The sequence below is a fragment of the Pollicipes pollicipes genome, unplaced genomic scaffold, assembly GCF_011947565.3.
Source record: "Pollicipes pollicipes isolate AB1234 unplaced genomic scaffold, Ppol_2.1 Scaffold_7231;HRSCAF=8579_pilon_pilon_pilon, whole genome shotgun sequence".
In the NCBI taxonomy this organism is placed as follows: domain Eukaryota; kingdom Metazoa; phylum Arthropoda; class Thecostraca; order Pollicipedomorpha; family Pollicipedidae; genus Pollicipes; species Pollicipes pollicipes.
The window spans coordinates 16,639,202-16,662,765 of record NW_023597034.1 but is presented as its reverse complement, the minus strand read 5'-3'; the positions used below and the strand labels follow the sequence as shown (position 1 = coordinate 16,662,765).

The 23,564-nt window shown below is 56.1% G+C and overlaps 1 protein-coding gene across 3 annotated transcripts in view; it reads left to right on the top strand.

Annotated features, from left to right (window-relative positions):
* The window catches only part of fus (epithelial splicing regulatory protein fusilli), a 72,840-nt gene that overhangs the window by 38,529 nt on the left and 10,747 nt on the right, over positions 1–23,564 (top strand). For all 3 annotated transcript variants that reach the window (XM_037234166.1, XM_037234165.1, XM_037234164.1), the window contains exons 5-9: positions 4,514–4,568; positions 5,427–5,537; positions 8,415–8,590; positions 13,965–14,059; positions 17,574–17,789. In XM_037234166.1, the coding sequence (XP_037090061.1) occupies positions 4,514–4,568; positions 5,427–5,537; positions 8,415–8,590; positions 13,965–14,059; positions 17,574–17,789 (653 nt within the window). The remainder of the gene's footprint in view (positions 1–4,513; positions 4,569–5,426; positions 5,538–8,414; positions 8,591–13,964; positions 14,060–17,573; positions 17,790–23,564) is intronic.

The window sequence follows — 23,564 nt, the reverse complement described above, 5'->3', positions numbered from 1 at the left end:
TCGCTGCTCCTGTGCGGCTCAGGATGGCTTTCTGATTGAATCACCAGTGAGGCCGTGGACTAAGCTCATCTAACGTCAACTGTCTGAAAATGAAGTCACGTGAAATTAGCCCGATCCTTATTGTAATGGGAATACAATCGAAATTGAGTGATGCATTTACTTACGTTTCCATTCATGAATTTTTACCAAAGGTTCCATTTGATTGAGCAAAATTCATTGAACGAGCATGTCGCTGCTTCGTTTGGTTTGTATCGCACTGAAGGTTCGGGAAGTTTAGCATATATTGATGGCAACAAAGCTCATCAATCTAGAATTATGAGCCAGCCAAGAACACTGATGACAGTGGTCACGACTGAAATGAATTGATGCTGATCCCAGCTATGGCTGGCTCTCAGACTTTGAACTGTATCGAACTGGTTTGCTTATCTCTTCTTTGAGTGACCAAGTCGCACTTTCTGTGATCACGAGCATGAGAACTAGTTCAGCGTGCTCAATGCAGTAGATATTTTTAGATAGCCTTCCATGATCGCACTTTCCCCTTAAAGTAGACTTGATTACGGTTCATTTACCACAGAGCATACTTTCGCTGTTATCGCACGAGTCTTGCGGAGGTGAATTGGTTCTCGCGTTTGAAACCAAAACATGAAGCAAGTGGTCCAACTTGCGTGTTGTGCTTGTTGCCCCACTTTTACTATTATTTGCGCTTTTACTTTTGCAGCTTGTTAATGTTTCTTTTATCCCAGTTATCGTCTGAAATGGGCTCTTTCGCACATTTCCTGTCACAATACGATTTTGTGGTGGGGGCGTCCCCGACAGACCGACCCACCGTGGACGTGGTCGCATGAAGGGCTGTTGTCGACGTCCCTATTTCTAAGAATTGACTCATCCATTTACCAAGATTGGGATCATGCTGCTCAGGAAATGGAAGAGTCATTATCAGCAGCGCTGGCTGACATCTGAGCCGGATCCAGCGACTCTCATCACTGAGCCGGATCCAGCGACTCTCATCACTGAGCCGGATCCAGCGACTCTCATCACTGAGCCGGATCCAGCGTCTCTCATCACTCGCACTTCATCAACGGCAAGATTTTCTCGCAGATTTCCAGCTTCTGTCACCCTGAAATTCTACGACTTCCTATCCGTCATTGTTACATGTTTCCTTAACGCTGCTAGGCTTAATAGCGACAGACAGCAGTAGCATGATTGATCTGATGCCGAAATTTAAATGTTGCAATGTAGGCACTGCCTTCTGCTCAACACCAATCACCAATGTGTCATGTTCCCGCAAAAACAATTATAGTATATATATATATATATATATATATATATATATATATATATATATATCCTGCCCGATGTATATGAAGCATCGGACACATCAAAGAGCAAAGACGCAGCACTCGTACCCAGATACCTGCACACACAAATGCTGTTATCGCCCCGGCCCCCGCCGCCGCCGCTGCCGCCGCCCGGTTGGGTGTATTGTGGCATCCGCGGCGGCGGCGGCGGTGGCGGCCCAGGCTGAGCTTTACCGGCCGGTCGCCGTCCGAGTGAAAGTGCTCGGGACGACAGCGGCGGCCGGGTGGCCGGTGGCCGGTGGCCGGCGGCGGCGGTGGCCGGTGGCCGGCGGCGGCGGTGGCCGGTGGCCGGCGGCGGCGGCGGCCGGGTGGCCGGTGGCGGCGGCCAGGTGGCCGGTGGCCGGCGGCGGCGGCGGCGGCCGGGTGGCCGGCGGCGGCGGGGGCCGGGTGGCCGGTGACCGGCGGCGGCGGCGGCGGCCGGGTGGCCGGTGACCGGCGGCGGCGGCGGTGGCCGGGTGGCCGGTGACCGGCAGCGGCGGTGGCCGGGTGGCCGGTGACCGGCGGCGGCGGCCGGGTGGCCGATGACCGGCAGCGACGGCACCCGTCCTCCTGAGAAGCCCGCCGCCGCCGCCGCCGCCGCCGCCGCCGAGGAGCGGCCGGTCTGGCTGCGCACCGGAGCCAGACCACGTGACCGGAGCGGAACGGTCCTGTGGCATCGAGCCCTGAGCTGTAATCAGCGAGAGCTCACCAAGACATAATGTCACACCTGACGAACGGCATCCAGCTGATATGCGCTCGGTTAGGAAACAACGCGACGTGACCGCCGTCGAAGTTTTCTTTGACGTTAGTGGTCAGCTGGGAATGCCATAGGGCTATGGATGTCAATTGACTTTGTAAGCCACCTTTACCAGTAATGGCCTATACGTTGGATTTTCCGAGCGTGATGGCTTAGTATGCTTTCTCGTTTTTGATGCCTGACGCTAGCAAGACCTGCCTGACTGGTTCGGAGCCTGACAGGGGCTCAGATGCATGGCTCGCGGTTTAAATACTTTTCTTACATCGTCGGAAATACAGCACGGGTGAAAGACGCGTCCCAAAAGGGTCCATTTCCCCAAAAAGCCTTTATTCGCTTGAATTATTGTACTGCCAGCCGCTTAACCGAACTTGGTCGCATAAGATTTTGTTTAACTGCGCCATGTACAAAATAAAGTATCGCGGGATTGAGGATACACTGCCTTCGCATGCACATTACTGCTCCACGCATTAAAATTACGCTTGTATGTAGCCTAACAGAACCTTATGCCTATACATAGCTTCGCATTTCACTACTTAACTACTGATTCGTCATTCCCTTTGAACAGCGGGCTTTTCCCTTGAGAACCCCCTCCCCTTCCCCACCTGACCTGACGCCGCGCCCCGGTGCCCGGGCCGTCACCGGTCGCGTTAACCCGACCACGGGCGCGGTCGGTGGGTGGGGTCAGTGACCCGGCCGCCCGAGATCGGGCGACTTTCTCTCGCCACGGCGGCGGACGCGCCCCGCAGCGGCCGGGCGGCGGTGGCCGCCGCCGCCGCCGCCGCCGCCGGTGCCGACCACCTGACCCGGCACCGCGCCTCCGCCTCGGGCGACCGGCCGGCGCCGCTCGCAGCGCCATCTGCGTCCGCACGCCGCTGCCGTCTCTGCCGCCTGGCCTGGGCAGGCCTGGCCCGGCCCAGGCCGGCCCGGCCCGGCCCGGCTAGGCCCGGCCAGGTCCGGTCTGATCCGGCTAGGCCCGGCTAGGCCCGGCTAAGCCCGGCCAGGCCCGGCTAGGCTCGGCCAGGTTCGGTCCGACCCGGCCCGGCCTGGTCAGGCCCGGCCTGGCCAGGTCCAGCCAGGTCCGGTCCGACCCGGCCCGACCCGGCCGGCTGGCTGGAAATCGTTACCCAAATGTTGGACGCACGTCACAGGGGGGGGGGGGGAGGCTCGTGACCGTTGGATGCACGTCACAGGGGGGGGGGGGGGATCGTAACCGTTGGGTGTAAGTCCAGTAGGACCGAAGATAATAATTGGATATTTTTGTTTTGAGACATATGCTATCCTGCGCTATTCTTGTACAAATTATGTCATATGCTGCACGTTTGAGTTGAAAGCATTGACGCTCGAAGTGCCAGTGAATCTGGATGGGGCTGTCTTTAACCAAATGACGGACGAGGAGATACTCCGGCCACGGCAGGTATCTCCTGCTGTCTAGTTTGACATCAGCACATGGCCTGGTTCTGAAACACGACAAGCAATTATCTCATTCTGTTCTTTCGTTTGAAATTTACAACAACCTGTTGTTTTACATATATCGATAGTGTCTATACAAAGACTACAAATGGGTACTCGATGCTACTGTAGATATAGTGTGATATCATGAGGAATGGGTGGTATGGGCCCGCATTCAAAGCACTGTGAATGTTTTCGCGTCAGATCCTAAGCCCGATCATAGAAAGCTGCTCATTGGTACCAGGAGCGCCGGCAGGATTTTCTTCGGAGGGGGACCCAGCGAGAACGTCTTACGCGCGTTTTGACTTTTGTCAGCAGCCACCTACGTTGAAAAAATACGTGCATGGGGGAAGTCTCCCTTCTAGTGTGAGTTAAACGCTCCCTACAGTAGCCACGATTCTGTCCCAGTTACCAAACTAATGTCTTGTCGAAATTATGATACTTTCCGCCTTACTGATGCTATTAAACGCCTGTTTGGCATTGTTTCTTTAGCTGAATCATCAAAGCGTGCTGTGAGACAAGTCATGGCAAATGACTAAACGGCAATGCACGTTGCATGCTCCCAACGTGTCAAGTACCGTACGATTCCACTGAGGCGCGTAATAGTTGGCGCTGTGCTTCTCTTACAGATATGTACTGCTAATGCGAGCTGTCCAGCCGTGCACAGGGGGTCAATGAGCTGTGGCAATCTTGCTTCGAATTACGTGCATTACGTGAACGCGATGTAACCGCGTGAATAAGCACGTGCCACGTCGCCAAAATCGTGTGTCAGACCCCCACACCATCGTCGACAGTCTGTCACGGTACAGTGCTGCCAGCGCCAATAATTTACACCCATAGTTTGTTGGACTTACGATAGGTGGCAGAGCGGTAGTGCGGTCCAATGCGACCGCCGTCCCACGCCACAGTCCAGCTACGACAATCGTGCGCCCAGTTGGCGGCCAATAAAGTTTAATTTCCTATCTTTCAGGTTGTAAATTCGACTCCCCGGAGCCCATCAACCAGCGGCTGGAGCCTGGAATCTGGTGAGTCCCAGTCTCGCGGCCAGAGACGACACAGGACATTGTCACATTTCGGAACGAAAGACCCGCCTGAGCGCCAAGTACCAAATTGGTGGAGGTCCACCGTTTGCTGTACTTTCACGAGTTGATAGCATCGGTGCGCTAATATCTGATGTTAATTTGGTCATGCAATCTGTTAACTTTATATGTATTTGGTATGACAAATTGTGTAAGTTGCCGAGCTGTAGGTTAATGTTGAAATGTAATGATATCCACACATATTAACTTAATGTTAAAGATATGGTTAAGGGATAATTGATATTTAGATAGGTATGAGCTGCGAACATCAGCTTTCCCCACACCCACTGTCCTGCCACAGATCTGTACCTACCACCGGACAGGAATCCTAGCCTCTCCGGTCCGCCCGAGACAGGGTGGCCAGCACCGGACACTACCCCAGGCCAGCCGACTCCTGACTCAGCGCATCCCATTCGAGGCAGGCTCAGCATCTGCCATCGATCAGAGCGGGGCGACGCATTCAGCGCCGTGCCGGGCCGCGGCCGGCCGCACCGGACCGGACCGGACTGGCTTTCAGGCCCGCTGTCAAAGAGACGCGCCGGTCGCGCGGCGCTCAACGCCGCACCAACAATGTCGCCGCTCGTTTTCATCCGGACCTTGCAAATACCGCTTCCTGACATTTACACAATGTCGAGCGGCAGACCCCGGCCCTTTCGGTCCCCCTCCCCCTCCCCTCCCCCTCTCCCGCCCCCGTCACTCCGCCCCCTCCCCTCGCCTCGCGCCCTGTCGCCATCGGGGCCCACACGTGGCCGGCTGGCGGGGCGGCGCGCGGCCCGGACAGTGACGTGGACACGGCGCCGACAGCTCGCGGGAGGAGGTGGTCGACAGCAACTGTGTGGTGCGTGCTCGCGGCCTGCCCTGGCAGTCATCTGACCAGGACATCGCCAACTTCTTCCGCGGCCTCAACATCGTCAAGTGAGTGAATGCCGATTGTGAGGTCGCATGGAACGTCGTGTCAGATGCACCGCATCACCATTGCTTGGTTACTAGCGATAACGTACATCGTTATTCGTGCTGATTGGTTACCACGACTGTATAACAAACAACGTGCTTCGAAGAAGCCAGAGTTTGATATGCCTATGCCGAGGCTCTCGAACGGGCCATGTGTAGATTTTGAGGATCACAAGACCTGCAGCGGTGTTCTCACCTAACTCGTGCGTCAGGCAACACGCCGCCGCTCAGACGATAACGTAAATCGCGGCGTCAGCCGTTGGTCCTGCCCTCCGACCCAATGGGGTCCAGCCGTTCGGGGGATGGTGGCCGGCCTTTCGGGGGATGGTGGCCGGCTCTCGTCGCTCGGCAGACGTGCTCACTGGGCCCCGATCTCAGCTGGGGCCCAGCCGTTCGGGGGATGGTGGCCGGCCTTTCGGGGAATGGTGGCCGGCTCTCGTCACTCGGCAGGCGTGCTCACTGGGCCCCGATCTCAGCTGGGGCCCAGCTGTTCGGGGATGGTGGCCGGCCTTTCGGGGGATGGTGGCCGGCTCTCGTCGCTCGGCAGACGTGCTCACTGGGCCCCGATCTCAGCTGGGGCCCAGCCGTTCGGGGGATGGTGGCCGGCCTTTCGGGGAATGGTGGCCGGCTCTCGTCACTCGGCAGGCGTGCTCACTGGGCCCCGATCTCAGCTGGGGCCCAGCCGTTTGGGGGATGGTGGCCGGCTCTCGTCACTCGGCAGGCGTGCTCACTGGGCCCCGATCTCAGCTGGGACCCAGCCGTTCGGGGGATGGTGGCCGGCTCTCGTCACTCGGCAGGCGTGCTCACTGGGCCCCGATCTCAGCTGGGGCCCAGCCGTTCGGGGGATGGTGGCCGGCCTTTCGGGGGATGGGGGCCGGCTGTCGTCACTCGGCAGGCGTGCTCAATGGGCCCCGATCTTAGCTGGGGCCCAGCCGTTCGGGGGATCGTAGTTGGCCGTTCGGGGGATTGTGGCTGGCTCTCGTCGCCCGGCAGGCGTGTTCACAGGGCCCCGATCTCAGCTCAACGGCAGTGTAGGGCATCGAGCAGGACTCTGTCGGGGGGGGGGGGGGGGGAGGGAGGGCTATGTGACAGACAGCCTCATACAATATTTAATATTGCATCAAAATTCATACAAGTCATTTAACTCAAAACAAACATTCGCCAGATATATGCAAGGCACAAGGCACAGCGACAGTGACTGATTTCATTACATGATTTGCGACTGCATTGCAAAGTATATTGGACACCCTGTTATTGCTGGAAAGTTGCATGCATTTCCTCGGTCTTCTTGCCTTTACCGTGTGTTCACTGATCGACTCAGCCTTAGCAACGCATATACTCTATGGTAGCAATATCTATAATCCAAACTCTACGCGCGTCGCTTTGTTTCTGGTACGTTTCGACACCAATGTCCGTTATTTTAGCTCTAAGAGGTGGTAAAATACTGCGCTCTCGCACATCGCCCAACATTCACAAACTTGTTGCCACATCTGGCGCGAAGCACACGCACCATTTCATGCTCAGTGCTCCAACCTCGGGCCAAAACTGGACACCACCGGGCGATTCAATTGCGTTTCGTCGTTCAGTGCGTCCAAGAATGTGGAACTGGGCCGCGCCACCGCCGCGTGGCGGCCCGTGAAGTGGGTCGCTCTGCGGGGCACGCGAAACGTTCGAGCGGCGTGACGGCGCTCATCGACCGCGAGCTGTCATTGGCTGAGCACTGCCGACAGGGGTGGGGGGCGGCGGCCGGCCACGCGTCGGTAGTCGAGGTCGGCACAGGTCAGGTCAGACCGGGATGGTTTGTAAGGTCGAAGTCGATACTGGTCATGTCATATCATGTCAGGTCAAGTCAGGTCAGGTCTAGCAAGCATTTATGATCGGCTTGAGTCAGGTCGGGCCAAGTTACCTCCAGTTCGCCAGGGACAGTTGTAATGATGCCAGAGTTGGGGTAAATCTTGCGGATGATGTGTCTGGTCAGGGTCAGGGTCAGGGTCAGGGTCAGGTCAACTCGTTACCACCACCTGTGACAACGGCGACGTCAAGGTCCTGTCAGGTCATGGCCCTGTATGCCAGCTGCTAGTCAAGTTCAGTTCAGCTCCTCCCCAGTCCGCCTGGTTCGGACACAAAACCGGGTCAGTCCACGACCCCCCCCCCCCCCCGTTTGGAGGCACGTCAGGCGAAAAGCCCTCCGGACGTTCCGCCTCACCTAATGATCAGGCGGAGTGCCGTTGGCGCGCTGTCGGCGCGTCCGCCTTAATCGAAGCAATTACGTGTCCGCGAATATGGATCGCTGCGCCGCGCCGCGCCACACGTTACTCGCGTGGTGGCCGGCGCGGCGGGCTCACGTGTGCACGGTGCAGCGGTAGCTCGCGCCTTGTTTACCAGACAAATACGATTATCGATCTTTGAAACGTCCGGACGGCTCTGCGCGCCGCGCCGAACGCCGCTGCCTGCTGTGTAAACGGGGCGCGTGACGCTGTTGCTCGCGGTGCTTCGGACGGTGCGCTCCTGCCGACGGGCAGCTCTCGACACGCGAGCGCCGACCACGGCGAAGACGGCTGTCGGCGCGCCGATAACGCCCAGAGGAGCCGTCCTCGAGTGGCCGATAAGATAGGCGGCCGCAGGCGGCGGGCGCACGCGGCCGGCCCCACTCCCCGCGGCTTCACAACGCCGCAGGTGCAGCCCGACGAGCGCAGCTGAGACCCCCCGCGTGCCGGCCGCCCCGGGCCCAGTTGTGCGGCGACGATCGAGGGCGACTCACGTGCGCGTCCATCCAGCCGCCATGCTGCCCGGCGCGTCCCACTTCGGCGCCAGCTATCCTTACCCGTCGCCGTACTCCAGGGGCGGCGTGGCGCTGTGCCTGAGCCAGCAGGGCCGCCGCAACGGCGAGGCGCTCGTCCGCTTCGTCAGCCAAGAGCACAGGGACATGGCGCTGAAGCGACACAAGCACCACATCTCCAACCGCTACATCGAAATCTACAAGGCCACCGGCGAGGACTTCGTCAATGTCGCTGGAGGTGAGTCAGAGTCGTTTGAATCTGATGCGATTGTATTTAGAAATCAGAGCCGTCCAATCCTGGCAGGACCCTGTGGTTGTAAGTGTTTTTGCGTGTTTGAGTGCGTGCGTGCGCGTGCATGCGTGGTTCCCAGGGCCTAGCTAGGCTTGGTGCCGCCCGAGGCTGGTGGCATGGTCTTAGAGTATTCGCTATGTCCAAGTTAAGCCGCGGGGAGACGGCTCTCTACATTTTCATCTCTACATTCCGGCTCGAGTTACGCTGTAGGTACCGGCACGCTGGAGCATCACCACCCAAAATGATTCCAGGTACACTTCAAATTTGTGGTGGAAGAAATCGAAACTTTGTGCTGCACAAATCGTTACCTGTTCCGTTTGTGACATTGACCGTTAGACTGCAGCCATGACGAACTGCAGTTTTATGTACCTGAAATTCCAGTGAGGCGCGAATGGGGGCGGCTGAGAGGCGGTAAGAGATTAGTTTTTACCGCGAAGATGATCCCCAAAACTAGGCCGATTGATGCACGCACCTTGAGCAATCAATATTGGTTAATTCTATAAATACGTTAAACAGCCTGCGGTTTGTGAAGATTTTACTGACAGAGGCGCACTGGTGTAGGTACATTCGCCTTCATATTTTCGCCCAACTTAACTGGGCAAGACACAGCTATGAGTTCTGTCGGAAGTAGCCGACCTTCAGTATACCAGGAGGCATGGGTTTTAACGACTTTATTAACTACAGCGCGTGCTAGTCTGGATAAATCGACCTGCACCTTTGCCAGTATGAGTGACCGTGTTCTCTTTCGATACGATGAGTAAGTCTCGTGTCGCTGCGGCACCGAGTTGTTAAAGTCTGGATTTGGTTTCACTTTTTTTCCTTTTTCGCAACCTGAGTATGTCAACTTGGTCATGTTCATCAAATGGGCAGGTGAGCTCGGGGTGATGTTGGAAAGCTAGCTGGAAAGCTCAGCTTGAGCAGGCAAATCCTAATGAGAGGAACGGCACAAATATTTGACAGTTGCGCTTCTCGATGCTGAGAGCTGCGCGAACCGACGAACGGTGGTCGCAATACTGCGGGGTTTTGGGTGACATGGCTGACGGGTCGGGCCCGACCGCTAGTGTTTAAAATGGCTTCATGGCTCAAATAATGCTCATTCGCTCAGTGGTCTCGCTCGCTTCTATGGGGTACACACATTTTGAAAAGTTGTATTTGCAAGAAAAACCCGTTTTGGTACAGAACTGGTGTTTTTCGTCGCATTATGACATGAGCGCCACATAGTAAATCGAGCTGAGTGTCCTTGGAATTTGAAACGTAGTTGTTGCTCTATGGCCAATTCTTGTCTACTTAAACGCCGTGCATAGTGTCCATGCAACATTTTACTTTACCCCTCAGATTTTTCCAATTATCTTGCTGTTTCCATGCATCAAATGTATTTCGAGGAGTGCACATCACGCCTTTAGATTTATTAGTAGCAGACTCTCTGAATCTGTTACGTTTAGGAACGTTATACCGTGCCCTGTTGACTTCGATCTCAAACTCCAAAAAACATAATAAAGAAGCCCCAAAGTTCAGTATATTTAGCAGACATGGCCATTTTAGGTGAGTTTTTTAATTCATATTTAATGGTGAAACGTCACATATAATTTACAGCTGTATACAAATCCAGAACATGGCACGTTTATGGGGGCACCTCATGTAAAAATTCATTCACTATACCGACGCATTTTAACAGGTTGGACCATCTTAAACTCACAGACATTTCGCACGTTGCGAAAAACAGGAGACTCGATGACAGAGATGGAGCGAACAGAGGCAATACAATGACGACATAAATCAAGGTAACAGGACATACAAGGGTATTCAAAAGCATCTAAAGGAAAAGCTTTGGTGTGCTCCTCTGTGCCCATTTGCCTAGATCCATGTCATCCTTGTGTTGCCTCTGCGCTATTTCTGCCATCGAGGTTCCTGTTGTTTCGCAATGCACAAAATATATCCGAGGTTAAGGTGGTCCAGGCAGTTAACACGCGCCGGTAAAATAAACCAATTTTACATGAAGTGTCCCCATAAACGTCCCACGTCCCGGATTCTTATTCAGCTTTGAATTATATGTTATCTTTTGTCATGACCTTTATTTTAAAAGCCCCACTTAAACAGGGCACGACTGCCAAAATATAGTGAGCTTAAAACTAAAACTGAGCCTAAAACTATATGACAGGCAAACTAGCGGTGTGCCGGGCGCGCCTTTTTCAACCGCCAGGTCCTGTAGAGGAAGCGGCAGGTGCGAGACATGAACAGCTGTGGAACCCGCACTTCTCTTCCAATGGTCGGCAAAGCGGGCACAAAATCGATAGCGAACACCTGAGTATTAGAAACAGCGGGAGTTTGCATCTGCCTTCCGTCAAAGCCGGTGGCAGCACCGGGGATGTCGACACGCGCGACAGACGAACACGTCGCAACGCTCCCAGTCTGGCGTGACTGGCATCTAAAGAGTCGTCGCATACACGGCTTGTCATGTTGCGCCGTCGACGGCCACGTGTGGCTGGTTCGGGAAGAGCCGAGGCAGCATAATGCACAGAGCGCCTGATGTGCTGGCAGAACCGGGGCCGTGCACTTTTTGTGCACCGATCAATACCGAGCAGTAGTGGTGTCGGCCGAGGGACAGGGGTAAATGTCACCGTGCACGGGGGCGGCACTGAAGGGGAGGGGAGGGGGCCGCGGTACCCGTCACTGACCTGTCACAGTGTGGTACCGCAGGAGGTGGTGGGAGGGGGTACGGCTGGTGGTTGGGTGAACTCGACGACCCCCCTTGCTGGTTTTTGTTTGGCAAACACGCTCTTCTTCGGTTTGGATGCTTAAAACACAGAGTGCTGCTTGCAGCTGAATGAGAAATTTTGCCAATCGATAGGATGTTACGGACTTACGCGACAACAGAAAACAAACAACAGACGTAAACAGGCGAGGATGTCAACTGATAAGAGCTGACCTGGCGTGTCCACCAGTTCCAGACGCTTCTTTGACTTTGAACCGAAACCTTGTCTCCTAGTGCCAGCAGCCTCTTATCTCGGGATGCATTTTGTTTCGCGCTTCTGACGCGCGAACGACCGGCCGTTTTCCGGCGAAACTCTCGACAGCGCCGTAACGTCATGCACGGCGCTGTGCGAGCGGCCGGAACTGGCCAGCGCTGCGGTCTGGTCGGCTGCCCCAACCGCCGCCTCTCGTTCCAGCAGGTCGCCCCAAGGTGTGCACGACCGTGGCAGCCGGCGGCCGCCGGTGCGCCCGGCCCGGCTGCCGACGCAGCGGCGGCGGCCGTGGGGAGGTCGGGCGCGGCAGGGAGCGCGCTTCACAGCGGTCACGTCGTCCTGATAGGTCAGGCCCGGCGGCCGCCGCCGCGGCCGGTCCCCCGGCTCCCTGCGGTCCTCTGCCCTAGCCCGCGTGCCGCGCGCTCTCTGCCCCAGCCTGAGCGGGCCGGCCAGCCCCCCCCCCCCCCCGTCCTCTGCCCCAGCCTGGGCGGGCCGGCCACGTGGAGCGAGGGGTGCCGAGTGGCGGAGACAGCCGCGCCGCTGCGCGTGACCACGCGCAGGCCGGCCAGCCCCTCCCGTCCTCTCGCCCGGCCCGCACCGCCCTCCCGCCGTATAAAAACACGCCGCACGGCCATCTGCCGGCCGCCCCGTCCGGGCCTGCCACGCCAGGACCACAGTGAAGCGCCGGCGGGCGTCTGGTCAGACCAGCGGCCTCAGGCTACTGGGGGCGGCCGGGCGATGCATGCCGGGTCGGCTACAGCTGCTGGAGAGATCAGCCGTCCGGTGCCGGGCTCCGGGAGCTCTCCGTTCGCGGCTGGGGCCGGTCAGCTCGGTTTGCCCGTGATTCGGTTTACTGTGGTGTCCTCAGTCTAGGTCGCTTAGAGATATATCTCAGGCAACCGCCCTATCGACATTAGACAGTCATTTACGCACATTTCTCACGTTCATTCCATGCGCCTGGGCCAGTTTTATACAAAGTTTGTTTATCTTCTGAGCACATGTGCGACACCATTCCGCGCGTTCTGTCTGTAGCGCTGCTTTACGTGCCGGGGAAGCACCACATGCGGTGCGCTGATGCAGCCGGTGGTTCCCGGGATATCCACTCTGTCCATGCTCGCTGATGTCGCCGGTGGTCCCGCGGTATCCACCCTGTCCATGCTCTCCGCCCGACTGACACACTGACCGTCTGTGACTTTAAACTGCGTCCCAAATCGATCTTGCAACATGTTTGTAACACGGGATTGAAAAAACACACTAGAATCCTATGACAGCCTCCAGATATCTCCAGTAATAGCCGTGCACATACAGCAGGAGGCCGCTCAGTCATCCGACAGCCTCGTCTCCAGTACGCCACATCAGCACCGTCCGTCAACCCAGCAGTTCCCCATGACACCCCTCCCAGTCTGGTACGCTGAATCTTGTTCCGGAAGAGCCTCTTCGCGCCCCCTGCCGCTCTGACTGGCGCCCCTTGGCGGCGTCACAAGCCGGCGGGCCCGACCTTTGACCCTGACCCTGACCGCTGGCCCCTGACGGCCTGGGCCGCGTGCGCGCGCGCTCCGTCAGCGTCCCGTCGCGGCCCCTGTCTCTGTCTCTCGGCGGCCGCCGCAGGCCCGGGCCAGTCGGGGCCCATGAGTGACATGGACCAGGGCCGGTCTCTCCAGCCGGCGCCTACACCGGCCCCCCACTCTCTGTGCAAATATGTAAATGTTTATTCCACGCGAGCGTACAGAAGGGGCGCGCGCAGTACATCGGAGCGCGGTGACTGCTATAAGCTGGGCTCGTCGTGTCAAGCGCCATATGTTGCCAGTGTTGCCAAGCTGGAGGGGGGGGGGGGGGCGGCTGTTGGTGATCAGAACTGATCCCCAGATGTTTCAGCCTTATACGTGACGTCTGCACATTGGACCTGCTTTGTTGGATGCCGGGAAGAGCGGCGTTTATTAGGTCACAGTCAGCAATAAGGTCACAGCAGGCACCTTGTAGATCGCTATTCATTAGGTAGCCTCCACAGCCAGCACTAAGATCGCGTTATTTCACATCAATCTGTTTGTCCTTTTTGTCAATGTGCCGCGTTGCAGCTTCATAGTTGAACAAGACGATTTAGGAGATCAGACATTGTCAATCATTGGAACTGATCCGCTCACCTTATCCTGAGGAGATTCCTGCGCTTCTGGAAACATTCCCATCGACATTGGCGAAGAGGGCGACTCGCAACTGTCGCATGGCCCTCCACACAGACATGAACCCAGCTTTTACAGCGATCTTCTGGGCCCGGCTGCAGTACAAGGACGCGGCCCTCAAGCCGGTGTCTTCAGCGTCATTCACCTTGACTGCGATTAACGAGAATCCGATGCCCACAGGCGTGAACACCGAAGCCCAGGAATTCCTCAAGCTGGGAGGACAGGTGATCGTCAGAATGCGGGGACTGCCATACGACTGCACTGCTAAGCAAGTGGTGAGTCTTACAGCATTCCAAAAGGCTGTAAACATATTCTGATAACGACGCTGCGTTTTAGCCTGGGCTCGGGGTGGGGTTTTGCGGCAATTTTTTTTGGGGGGAGTCGGGCTGAACCACGAAAAGTTATTAATCCGCCCCAAAAATTTGCCAACAAACAGGTTTCTCCCCGCATTTGGCCCGTTTTAAACTTAAAGTTGTGAGAGATGAACCCCAAGTTTGGGAGAAGGGCTGAAGCCCCCCAACTTAATCAGAAACTACACCCCTGCCTTGGTTGGTCGAGGTGCTTCAGAAGTTCGCCGCGTGTTTTACTGGGTCACTTTTAATTCATTGGGTGCATAAGGCTGGTATATTAGGTCAATTGTTGACCCCATTATTCCTGGTTAAAGGTCAAATTTTCCGGAAAATCGCACTTATTCATCTTTACATCATACCCACGAGGCCAAGCCCTGTGAAGACACAAGCCTGCTCGGCGTTTGTTTTTCTCGCTTTTGAATACAATGGCATATAGCTGTATGTGTTTTTATGATTGTTTATGATGTACGGCGCCGTAAGTACAAAGGCATCGTCCGGTCTCACGCGTTCCGCGGTGTGGTCGGTTGCCGCCGCCGGCCGCGCCAAGCCGCAGATCGTCGTGCAGCGCTCCTAAAAAAAAACGCCGTCGCCCCAATAACAGAGAAGTTGGAACAAATTTTCGACATCAAAACAGGTGCGATGGATGCACCATGGAAGACTGGAAATTATGGGCGCCATTGCACTGCATGCCGGAGAGGTATGATCAATAAAGCGTCGGGGTCGCATCGCCCCCACCCCCTCCCCGATCGGGGCGAGGGGTAAGCAGCGTATTTTGAAACATAGCTACTTTGCAGTGACTTGTCTTCTGGCGTTACATGATGATGCATTTGAAGCGCCCAAAAATAGAAATATCCAACAAATCTATTGGAAAATTCGAAATTTTATGCTTGAGTAGATGATCTCATGATTGTTGGCATGTCCCTCTCGCATTCAAACGTCCGATCGTGTGGATTCTTTGCTGAATATGACTTTTGATGAACTTTTGTTTTGAGTTGCTGTGCCTGATCATACTACCGGATGACCAATTGCACAAGTACAGCCATGTCGCGTTTTTTTTAAGGTCCTTCCAGGTTAGATGCGTCAAATGAAGGTACCATTGTGGAGACAGTTTTGGGCTTTAACAAGTGGTGTACTCACGTTTAAACCAGGCTAATCGACGCATAAATCTGATTGGCAAGCGCTGGTCAGCGTCTCTTATGTCGTTGTGGCGTCCATGCGCAGTGCGAAGCGTGGCAATGTGTGGTCATGCACACAACACATGACCCGTTTGGTTCGATTCCACACGTCACAGGCGACACCTCCTGATAAGCACGATCGGCGCATGATTCAGTGTACTGCCGCTTTCCTCATTGTCATGGCACACCCAGCTCTGACGATAGGGCTGTATCTTGAAAGCTATCTACAAACCCAGCTTACCTGTTTGAAACCCATCGAAAGTCACTTGCACATCACTTGCGTCGGATTAGTTCGATGACTCTAATCTGGTGTAATTTTACGTGAGCCGCTTTGCGACTTTTCCGGTTTAGTGCTAGCGCGTTAATTATCGGAGATCGCAGGGGTCCAGCGAGAGCCCCTGGTCTGGCGCCGGTGGGATCAAAGTCCGTCCAGTGGTGCCTGATCCGTCCCGCTAACGTAGTCTGCGCCTTTCGAAGCCATGCCATTGACCCGACCGCCACTGGCCGGAGTTTGATAGCGTACTGTGACATGAAGGCGAGATAAGCGGCTTAATGCGGGATCATCCATTTTAAGCCGACGCCGCAGGCTTGCATGTCTGGCGCCCGGGCTTGTTGACCTTTGCCAAGCCTGCGCAGCGTCCGGCCTGTCGTGTTGAAGCGGCGCTGAGCGGCGTCTGGTGCTGCGTCTGCGTGTGGGATGCACAGCGCTGGCTGCCCAGCTCGCCAGCGCTGGTTCGCCATCATGTTCATCCCGATGGACTAGGCTCAGCCGAATACGGTTACTTCTCTCGAAACAAAAAGCGTCGTGTGGCTCTAATTGTCCTCTGAAGCGTCCATCGTCGTCCACGTTATATCGCTAACATTTCCTGGTGTTAGAGCATAGGTTTCCTATCTGTCCTCCAATGGCCGCACACAGTCACACGGGTATATAGAGTGTTCAGAGCGTTAGTCGCCGACGGCGCCCGACACCGTCGTCGACAGACTGTTGACCTAGAGCTACACTGTGGAATCTGAGGTTGAGCGTCGTACATCACCGAGCCGCAGTGCCGCGACGGCCCAGTATCTGGCCCATCTGTTTATGGGTGCGTCTCGTCGAATAGTTTTCCTCGTGCCCCGTGTTTACTCGAGACCGTCGGTGGTAACTGGCCGATTGGCTAGTAGCTGGCGCCGGAGGGCGACGTGGCGCCCAGGCTGTTTAGAGCCGCTCTAGCGAGAGTCAAAGGGGTTGTTCGCGCCAGAGCAGACGCCTGTTGCACGAGCGCCCTGGTTTCTGAAAAAAATATGCGGCCTAACGGTTGCTGATTGAATATTTTCAATTCCTTCATGAATCCTGCAATCTTCACTACTTGTTCATGCTGATGCAGCGACTGAACGACGGAGTGCGTTTGCAAGAGCGAACTCCTCTTAACGAAGGCGAAATTGCCAACAAATCTGTGATGGCGAGGCGTTTCCCAGCTGCGCATGAAGTCCTATGTCGGTATGCATTCTTCCAACACATTTGTAATTTTTAACCTTAATGTCTAGTGAGGCTGAACTTCGGTGTATCCTCATCTCAAAGTCTATACGTACAGTCTGCTGCTCTTTTGAGCGGGAAGTGTCCTCAGCTCGACTCCGAGGCCGATAAGATAACCCACGCACTGTCCGGAGGTGCTCGGTACACTTTTGAAAGCGTTATCGGCTTGACAAAGACGAAAAACACTCGAGCAGAAGGGCGACTATCAGCGGACTCTGTATCCAAACCCGATTGCAGGCCTCGGGGGCGTACTGCACCCCCAGTCCTTGGACGACTGCTATAGATCTGTGCAGCTGGTCGTCAGCTGTCTGGTGCTGCAGTGCGGTGTGCGTCCTTTCGGGATTCGGTCCGCTCTGAGACAACCACGCCGTTTGCCACGAAATTGGTGCTTTGTGTGGTCACTGTCGTGTTCAGCTGTCCCAAGTCTTCAGCGTTGATAGGACAGGTATTGGTGCGTTGCAGGGCACTTTGATGTTTGATCCAGCCAAGGTCATGGCAACATTTGGGGCTCGCTTGCTGGACTGATTCTGTCTCCCAGAGTGCATAGCAACCTACGCTCACCTGCCAGAAACCAGTCCGCCAGTTATGCACCTGTTGAACACTGCCCCACCGCTTATGTCATATGATACCCCCTGCCTCACATTGTCATCGCACACCACTGCTTCACAGTGGTGAGCGATGGCGACCCTCACTTCGGCTCCGGCATCCCACAAACGAAAACATCACCGCAAAACCAATCCCTGTGCCGCAGCTGGAGTTCTTCGAGGCCGGCGAGACCAGCTGCCAGGTGATGTACAGCGAGAAGGGTGTGCTCTTCGTCAAGAAGCCCGACGGCAGGGCGACCGGCGACGCCTTCGTCCAGTTCGAGAACGAGGACGACGCACCCAAGGCGCTCAGCAAGCACCGCGAGATCATCGGCTCCCGCTACATTGAGCTGTTCCGCAGCACCGTAGCCGAGGTGCAGCAAGTAAGTGACTCGTGAGGGCTTCCGCGGTCTGGGTGGGAAAGCAGGGTGATGGCTCGTAAGGTCTTCCGCGGCCTGAGTGGGAAAGCAGGGTGGTGGTTCGTGAGGGCTTCCGCTGCCTGGGTGGGACAGCAAGGTAGTGGCTCGTGAGGGCGTCTCCGGTCTGGATGGCACAGTGCGGTAGTGGCTCGTGAGGGTGTCTCCGGTCTGGATGGCACAGTGCGGTAGTGGCTCGTGGGGGCGTCTCCGGTCTGGATGGCACAGTGCGGTAGTGGCTCGGAGGGGCTCCAATGCTGCACCTTGGGCAGGTGAGCGCTCCTCAGCTGCCCACGCCTTTGAGCTCTACCGTCAGGCTATTATGAAGTTTCTCTTAGGGTTTCAGCATTGGATCTTGTCTTGTATGGATGACGGCATCAACAGGACGTTGCTTTCCCATCTAGCTGAATGCTTTCGTAGATGGCTGTTGGGCCCTTGTAGCTCCGAACGAGTTTGGCTCGGCTCATGCCAGAACCTGATGGTGGCACCATACCACTCACCAGCAGAGGAGGAACGCTGCGAGTGCAGTGTCCCAGTACGCACCATGTTGAAGTCACACTATGCCACAGGAACAATGCGTGGTCTAGGTCAACCAACTGTGGAATTTAGTTCAAGCAAGTCGACTGAATTGGATGAGAGTGAACTCATCTAGCCTTGGAAAATTGGCGACGACGGCATCGTTTGTTTATTTGTTTTGTATTTGTTCTTTGTCAACAGCTGACACGTGGCTTATTAGCACCGTTATATTAATGAAGCATGCGAAATGAAACGCGATTTCCGGCTAAAGACGCTCAGGTAATGGTGCAATTGTCACGTTGACTCAGAAACGAAACAGTGATTTGCAATTAGGTGCATGGGCTGATTGTCACCACTCTTAAGGCCATCCTAGATTGCTAAGTGGCTCTAGAATTGCAAACGACATTTCATATAGGAATATTCAACGAAAGTTGACGTTCGCTGCCCGAGTTATCACCGGTACTCAAAAGTGCGAACTTGCAATGAGGCAGCAACATAGTTTGAAGGCTGCACATCCAGCGTGCACTGGCATTACTGCAGCGCACATTTGCGGCTCGCACCCAGGCGTCGCGGCGTTAAGTGGATGGTTATGTGCGAGGCGCGCTCTAGCTCCCTGACTGCAAGCTGGAATGTACGAGTACAGCGTCCCCTTACACGGCAAACGGCGTGAAGGACGCTCTTCCACTGGCACTCTGCGCATTGTCCGGGGTCTCAGTTACAGTTATGGAACAGGTTTCAGTTTCAGTCGCAGTTGTAGAACAGGCACATGGAGAGTAATATGTTTTATATTTGATCTATGAGAATTTGTCCTTACAGTGTTAAGGTAACCAGTGGCTACCTACCTATTTGCAATGTGCATGGCATGGCCTGATCGATTCCAAAATGTACTGAAGACAGATTTTTTTTTGGCTTACTGCATGTCGCAATTCACGGGTATGTCTAAACCCCGAACTGTTACAACATTCACTGATAGTGGCTGTATGGTGAGAACTAATAACTAAATATTTCAGCATGGCGTGCGGTTTACCAACCCATTCGCTCATACACAGAGATACCAAACACAGTATTTTTGAAGTGATCATTTGCCTTCATTTTTGGCTGTGCAAGCGTCCCGCTGCCCCCATATTTTCCCCATTTGGAATGGCGTTTGCCTTTGACCATCATATCCCTGCAGCCCGAGAGAGGAAGTAGGGGACGCCGCGATCTGCGCCGCGCTGATCTCGCTCCCATACAACATGGAATGGGCGCGAGGAATACAGGCAATATTCAGACTTGATTGACGCTGTCACCAACTACAGCATTGTCTATTGACGCTGTCACCAACTACAGCATTGCCTCGCGTCGCACACGGCCTCTTTATGGTTGTGTGGCGTCCTCACCCGGCTTCCCCGGCCAGGGGAATAATAAACGGTCGCGTTGACCGCGGCGAGAGCCTCCTAGCGCGGCTCAATTAGGCACCGGTGGGGACCGCAGGGGAGGGGGGGGGGAGGGGGCCGCGGACACACCTGCGGCGGGCTGCGGTCCGCGCGGGCGCCGCGCCACAAGTGTCGGCTGTCGCGCCGCCCGATAGATTCCCCCGCCGGCCGTCGCGGCACAAAAGATCCGTGCCACGGCCCGATAAGTTGACGCGGCGGCGGTCTGGCCGGCATTGTGAGCGCGGCACCTGCGTCGGCGCCGGACAAGTGTGCGGCGGCGGCGTGTCTCGAGGCCGCGCTGCCGCCGCCGCCGGCACCGCTGCATGCGGCCGACTCGCGGGAGAGCAGTGGAGCCATGCACTGCGCCGTGCAGGTAAAGACCGCCGCGCCGGCCGTCGGCGCCGCTACGCCCTGTTTGTGTGCTTGTTTGCCCGTGCTGGGGTAGGTGCAGCGCTAGACGGCGGCGGGTGTGCTGATGCGCCCGATCCGGCCGGCGGCGAGCTGTTGTATGGCTTGTCGAGCGGCAACAGGGCCGCCCAAACAATGGAGAGCGTTGCCTGGCATCGACCGTCTTACAACGCGGGCTGCGAGTCCTAGAGCGTCGTTCGCCATCGACCTTGCCTTGGCCGTTCGTCGAAGCTTAGTGCGCGGTCGAGCGCGGCTTAGTGGGGCCTCGATGGACTCGAAAGGCCTCTATTTGGGGCCTCGAAAACCTCGATGGAGTTGTAGAGTGGGATGAGTTTGTTATCGTTTGCGTCATGGAGCGGAGTGAGGACGATTTTTAGTCAAAGCGTACCTGAACTTATTGCTGACTTACATGTCATCCAAGACCACCGTGTCTCCATTGCCGCGCTCGTCTCGCAGATCGGTGGTGTTAAAAGCATTACCTGTTACTCGGAACAAAGTCGCCAGTAGCTTACTGCGAATTAATTAAGTGATATCAATCGCTCGTAACTTTGGAATGTACAATTTTAAAGCTTTTCAACCCTTCAGAGAGTTTCGTCAACATAGGTTACGACATTCAATTGTGTTAAAGGAGGCGAAAACATGTTTGGGTCGTACCAGAGCGAGCTCAAGATCAGGGGAAAGATCAGTCGATCTGTGTCCAGCGTGAACAGGGCGCGGCTGCCCTGCATCAACCGATGTTTACCTCTGCAGCCCGCACGCCCGGACCAGACGTGGGGCAGCTTTTTCGCGCGCCATTACTGAAGAACACAGAGGTGGGTCAAACGAGGGCGGCACAGGGGTGCAGGGACGTATGGATATGGGTAAGGTTCTGCATCTCATTGGAGGGGGTGGACCGTCGTCCCACTGGGTGCCTCGTTCCCCCCAGCATATAATCACAATCTCCAAAAACATGCACGACAGCACACACGCAGCAGAAACGCAGTCAAGTCTCTACGCAGTTAACTGAAGGGGAACTAACTGAAGTTTTATACGGGGAAATCTGATCTTCACCCTCCCCAATCCCACTGGTTTGTGTCAGGTTCCAATGGTGTGCGGAGCTGCAAACGGGCAGGACTCTCCGAAGATCCTTTTTAGAACATTGCATTGGTGGAAGTGACGGGCATCACACTGCCAGCCAGTTAATAGTGCGAAGTTATTCTAACGCTAGCTAATTTTTCAGCAATGCTGGATAAGTCTGGAACGCTGCAAGCCAATCACACCTAGCCACATACGCTGGACTCTAACCCCGGCCTCGTTGGACCTCTTTTCGACGTAAACGGGACTCATGATCTCATGGTACATGATGAAACGTGTGGTTGATGTCATAGAAATTCGTCAATGTGACGGAACGCTTTGACAAGTGAGTCTGGAACGGTGCCGGCCTAAAGTCTGACTATGAAACGAAAAATGGCGGCGCCGTCAGATGTGGTGCGCTGAGGCGGGCGCCTGTGATTTCCAAACAAGGACGGAGGAGCAACTCTTCCGATACCCAACACATGCATCCACGAACGTCCGACACGTCCGTAGTTGAGTCGAAAGAGCAGGGAACCAGGGGCCTCCTCTCCTGGCCTTTCCAGGAGGAAGTCTGTCAATGGGTTCTGTGCTCAGCCTCGCGGTTGCTTCAGGCCTCGCGGTTGCTTCAGGCTGCTCCCTCACCAGCGCGCATTAACCCGTCTTGATGCAGAGGCCACCTCTCGACGGGCGGGTGCCAGCCCTCGGGACCGCGGCGGTGCGGCGGCCGGGCCCGCGCCGGGGCCCGACGCGGCGCCGCAGCGGAGACGTGGCGCGCCAGCTGAGCCGCCAGCTGACGCGCCGTCAGCTGAGCGTCACATGACGGCCGCCGGCGGAGCGGCGCGCCGCGGGCGCCGCGCGCCCGTCTGTTTATCCGATATTAATCAGAACTATTGGCCGAGCAAAAAATCATAAACAGAGTGGCCGGCGCGCGGGCCTGGCGTCGCCGGCCACTCTGCCGAGGGACGTGGCGGCGGCGACGGCTCGGCGACCCGGGCCCGGCCGGCGGCGACACACGATCCGGACCTGCTCCATTGTGCTGCCGACGCTGGGTACGCGGTGTGCTGCGGTCCGCCGTCGGCTGGCTCGGGTCGGCCGCTCTCGCTGGAGACCCGCGGCGGCTCCCCTCGCACCGCGAGCCGTCCAGAGCGGCGCGGACGACATGAAGTTTGATCCGGCGCCCCTGCTGCAGGTACGGGGACTTTTCACGCAGCGTTTCGCGCCGTCTCGCGGGTTTGCATATGTAGGCTGCGTAACCCGTCTAAGTCAAATGAATCTGAGAGGTTTGCGTACGCTGCTGTCTCAAGTAAAGAATACTGACAAAAGTTGGTTATTGGTTGTTTCATATTTCTAGAAAAAGATAATTTCTCATTGTGTCGATTTCATGGAAAGATGGTAGTTTCTGTCATACCTGCCATGCTGCGTCCTTCGCCATGCACCTTGTCAATGAGGCTGCATATGTTTTTGGCTGGAAAATTAGCCCCCTGCATGCATCTGATTCAGTCCAGCGCGGTCTGGCCGGCGGTGCCGTTCCGCCACGAGCCCGGCTGTGATTCAGAGTCGCTCGTCCCCGGCCGACGTCCGGCCAAAGGTCAGGTGGTCTGATCGGTGCCCTGCACCGGCTGCACTCGCAGGACAAAGCGAGCCCAGCCTCCGGGCAGCATCTGCCTCCGCAAAACAGGCTGCAGCTTGTTAGATTCGTTGGTTGGCTTTGAATTATACACGGCACGTAACGGTGTTCTGGTTGTGAGTGCCGCAAATGAAGGCAGTCTGGTTTATCGGACAGTTAAATGGTGATACGTACATAGCTGGTATGGTTTAACCATACTGGGTATGTAAAATAAAAAAATGAGCCTGGCTGGAACACGTGCTGTCGTGAATCTATGTCTAGATTCACGACAGCACCTTGCTAAATGTTTTCTATACCAGGGTGCTGGCCTGCTTGGTCGGCCAATGACGGGGCGCTCTTTGCCGGCTCCTCGCCCAGACCCATTCCGTCATCGCATCTGGCGGGTGTGGAGCGTAAGCAAAGCAGCAGGGCTGGGTCAGAGCGGAGGCGGCGTTCGCGCCCGGTAGACGGATGATGACGGTCGCAGCCCGAGTGCAGGCTCGACGTCAGCCCGGCGGCGCGGAGGGACCGCCCACCGCACAGGGATCAGGCGCCTGGCGCCAGACGGCAGCACTCGCGCGGACACTGGGGCTTTACGTTGCATTCAGCTGCTGGGACGTTATGGTGTCACCTGTCTCTCAACCCTGGCAGGGAGAGCGTGCACCACGGGTAATCAAACCCCGTACCTCTGGTTTTCTAGATGCGCAGTGGTTAACGCAGACGCGTTAATCTCCGCTCTGTCGG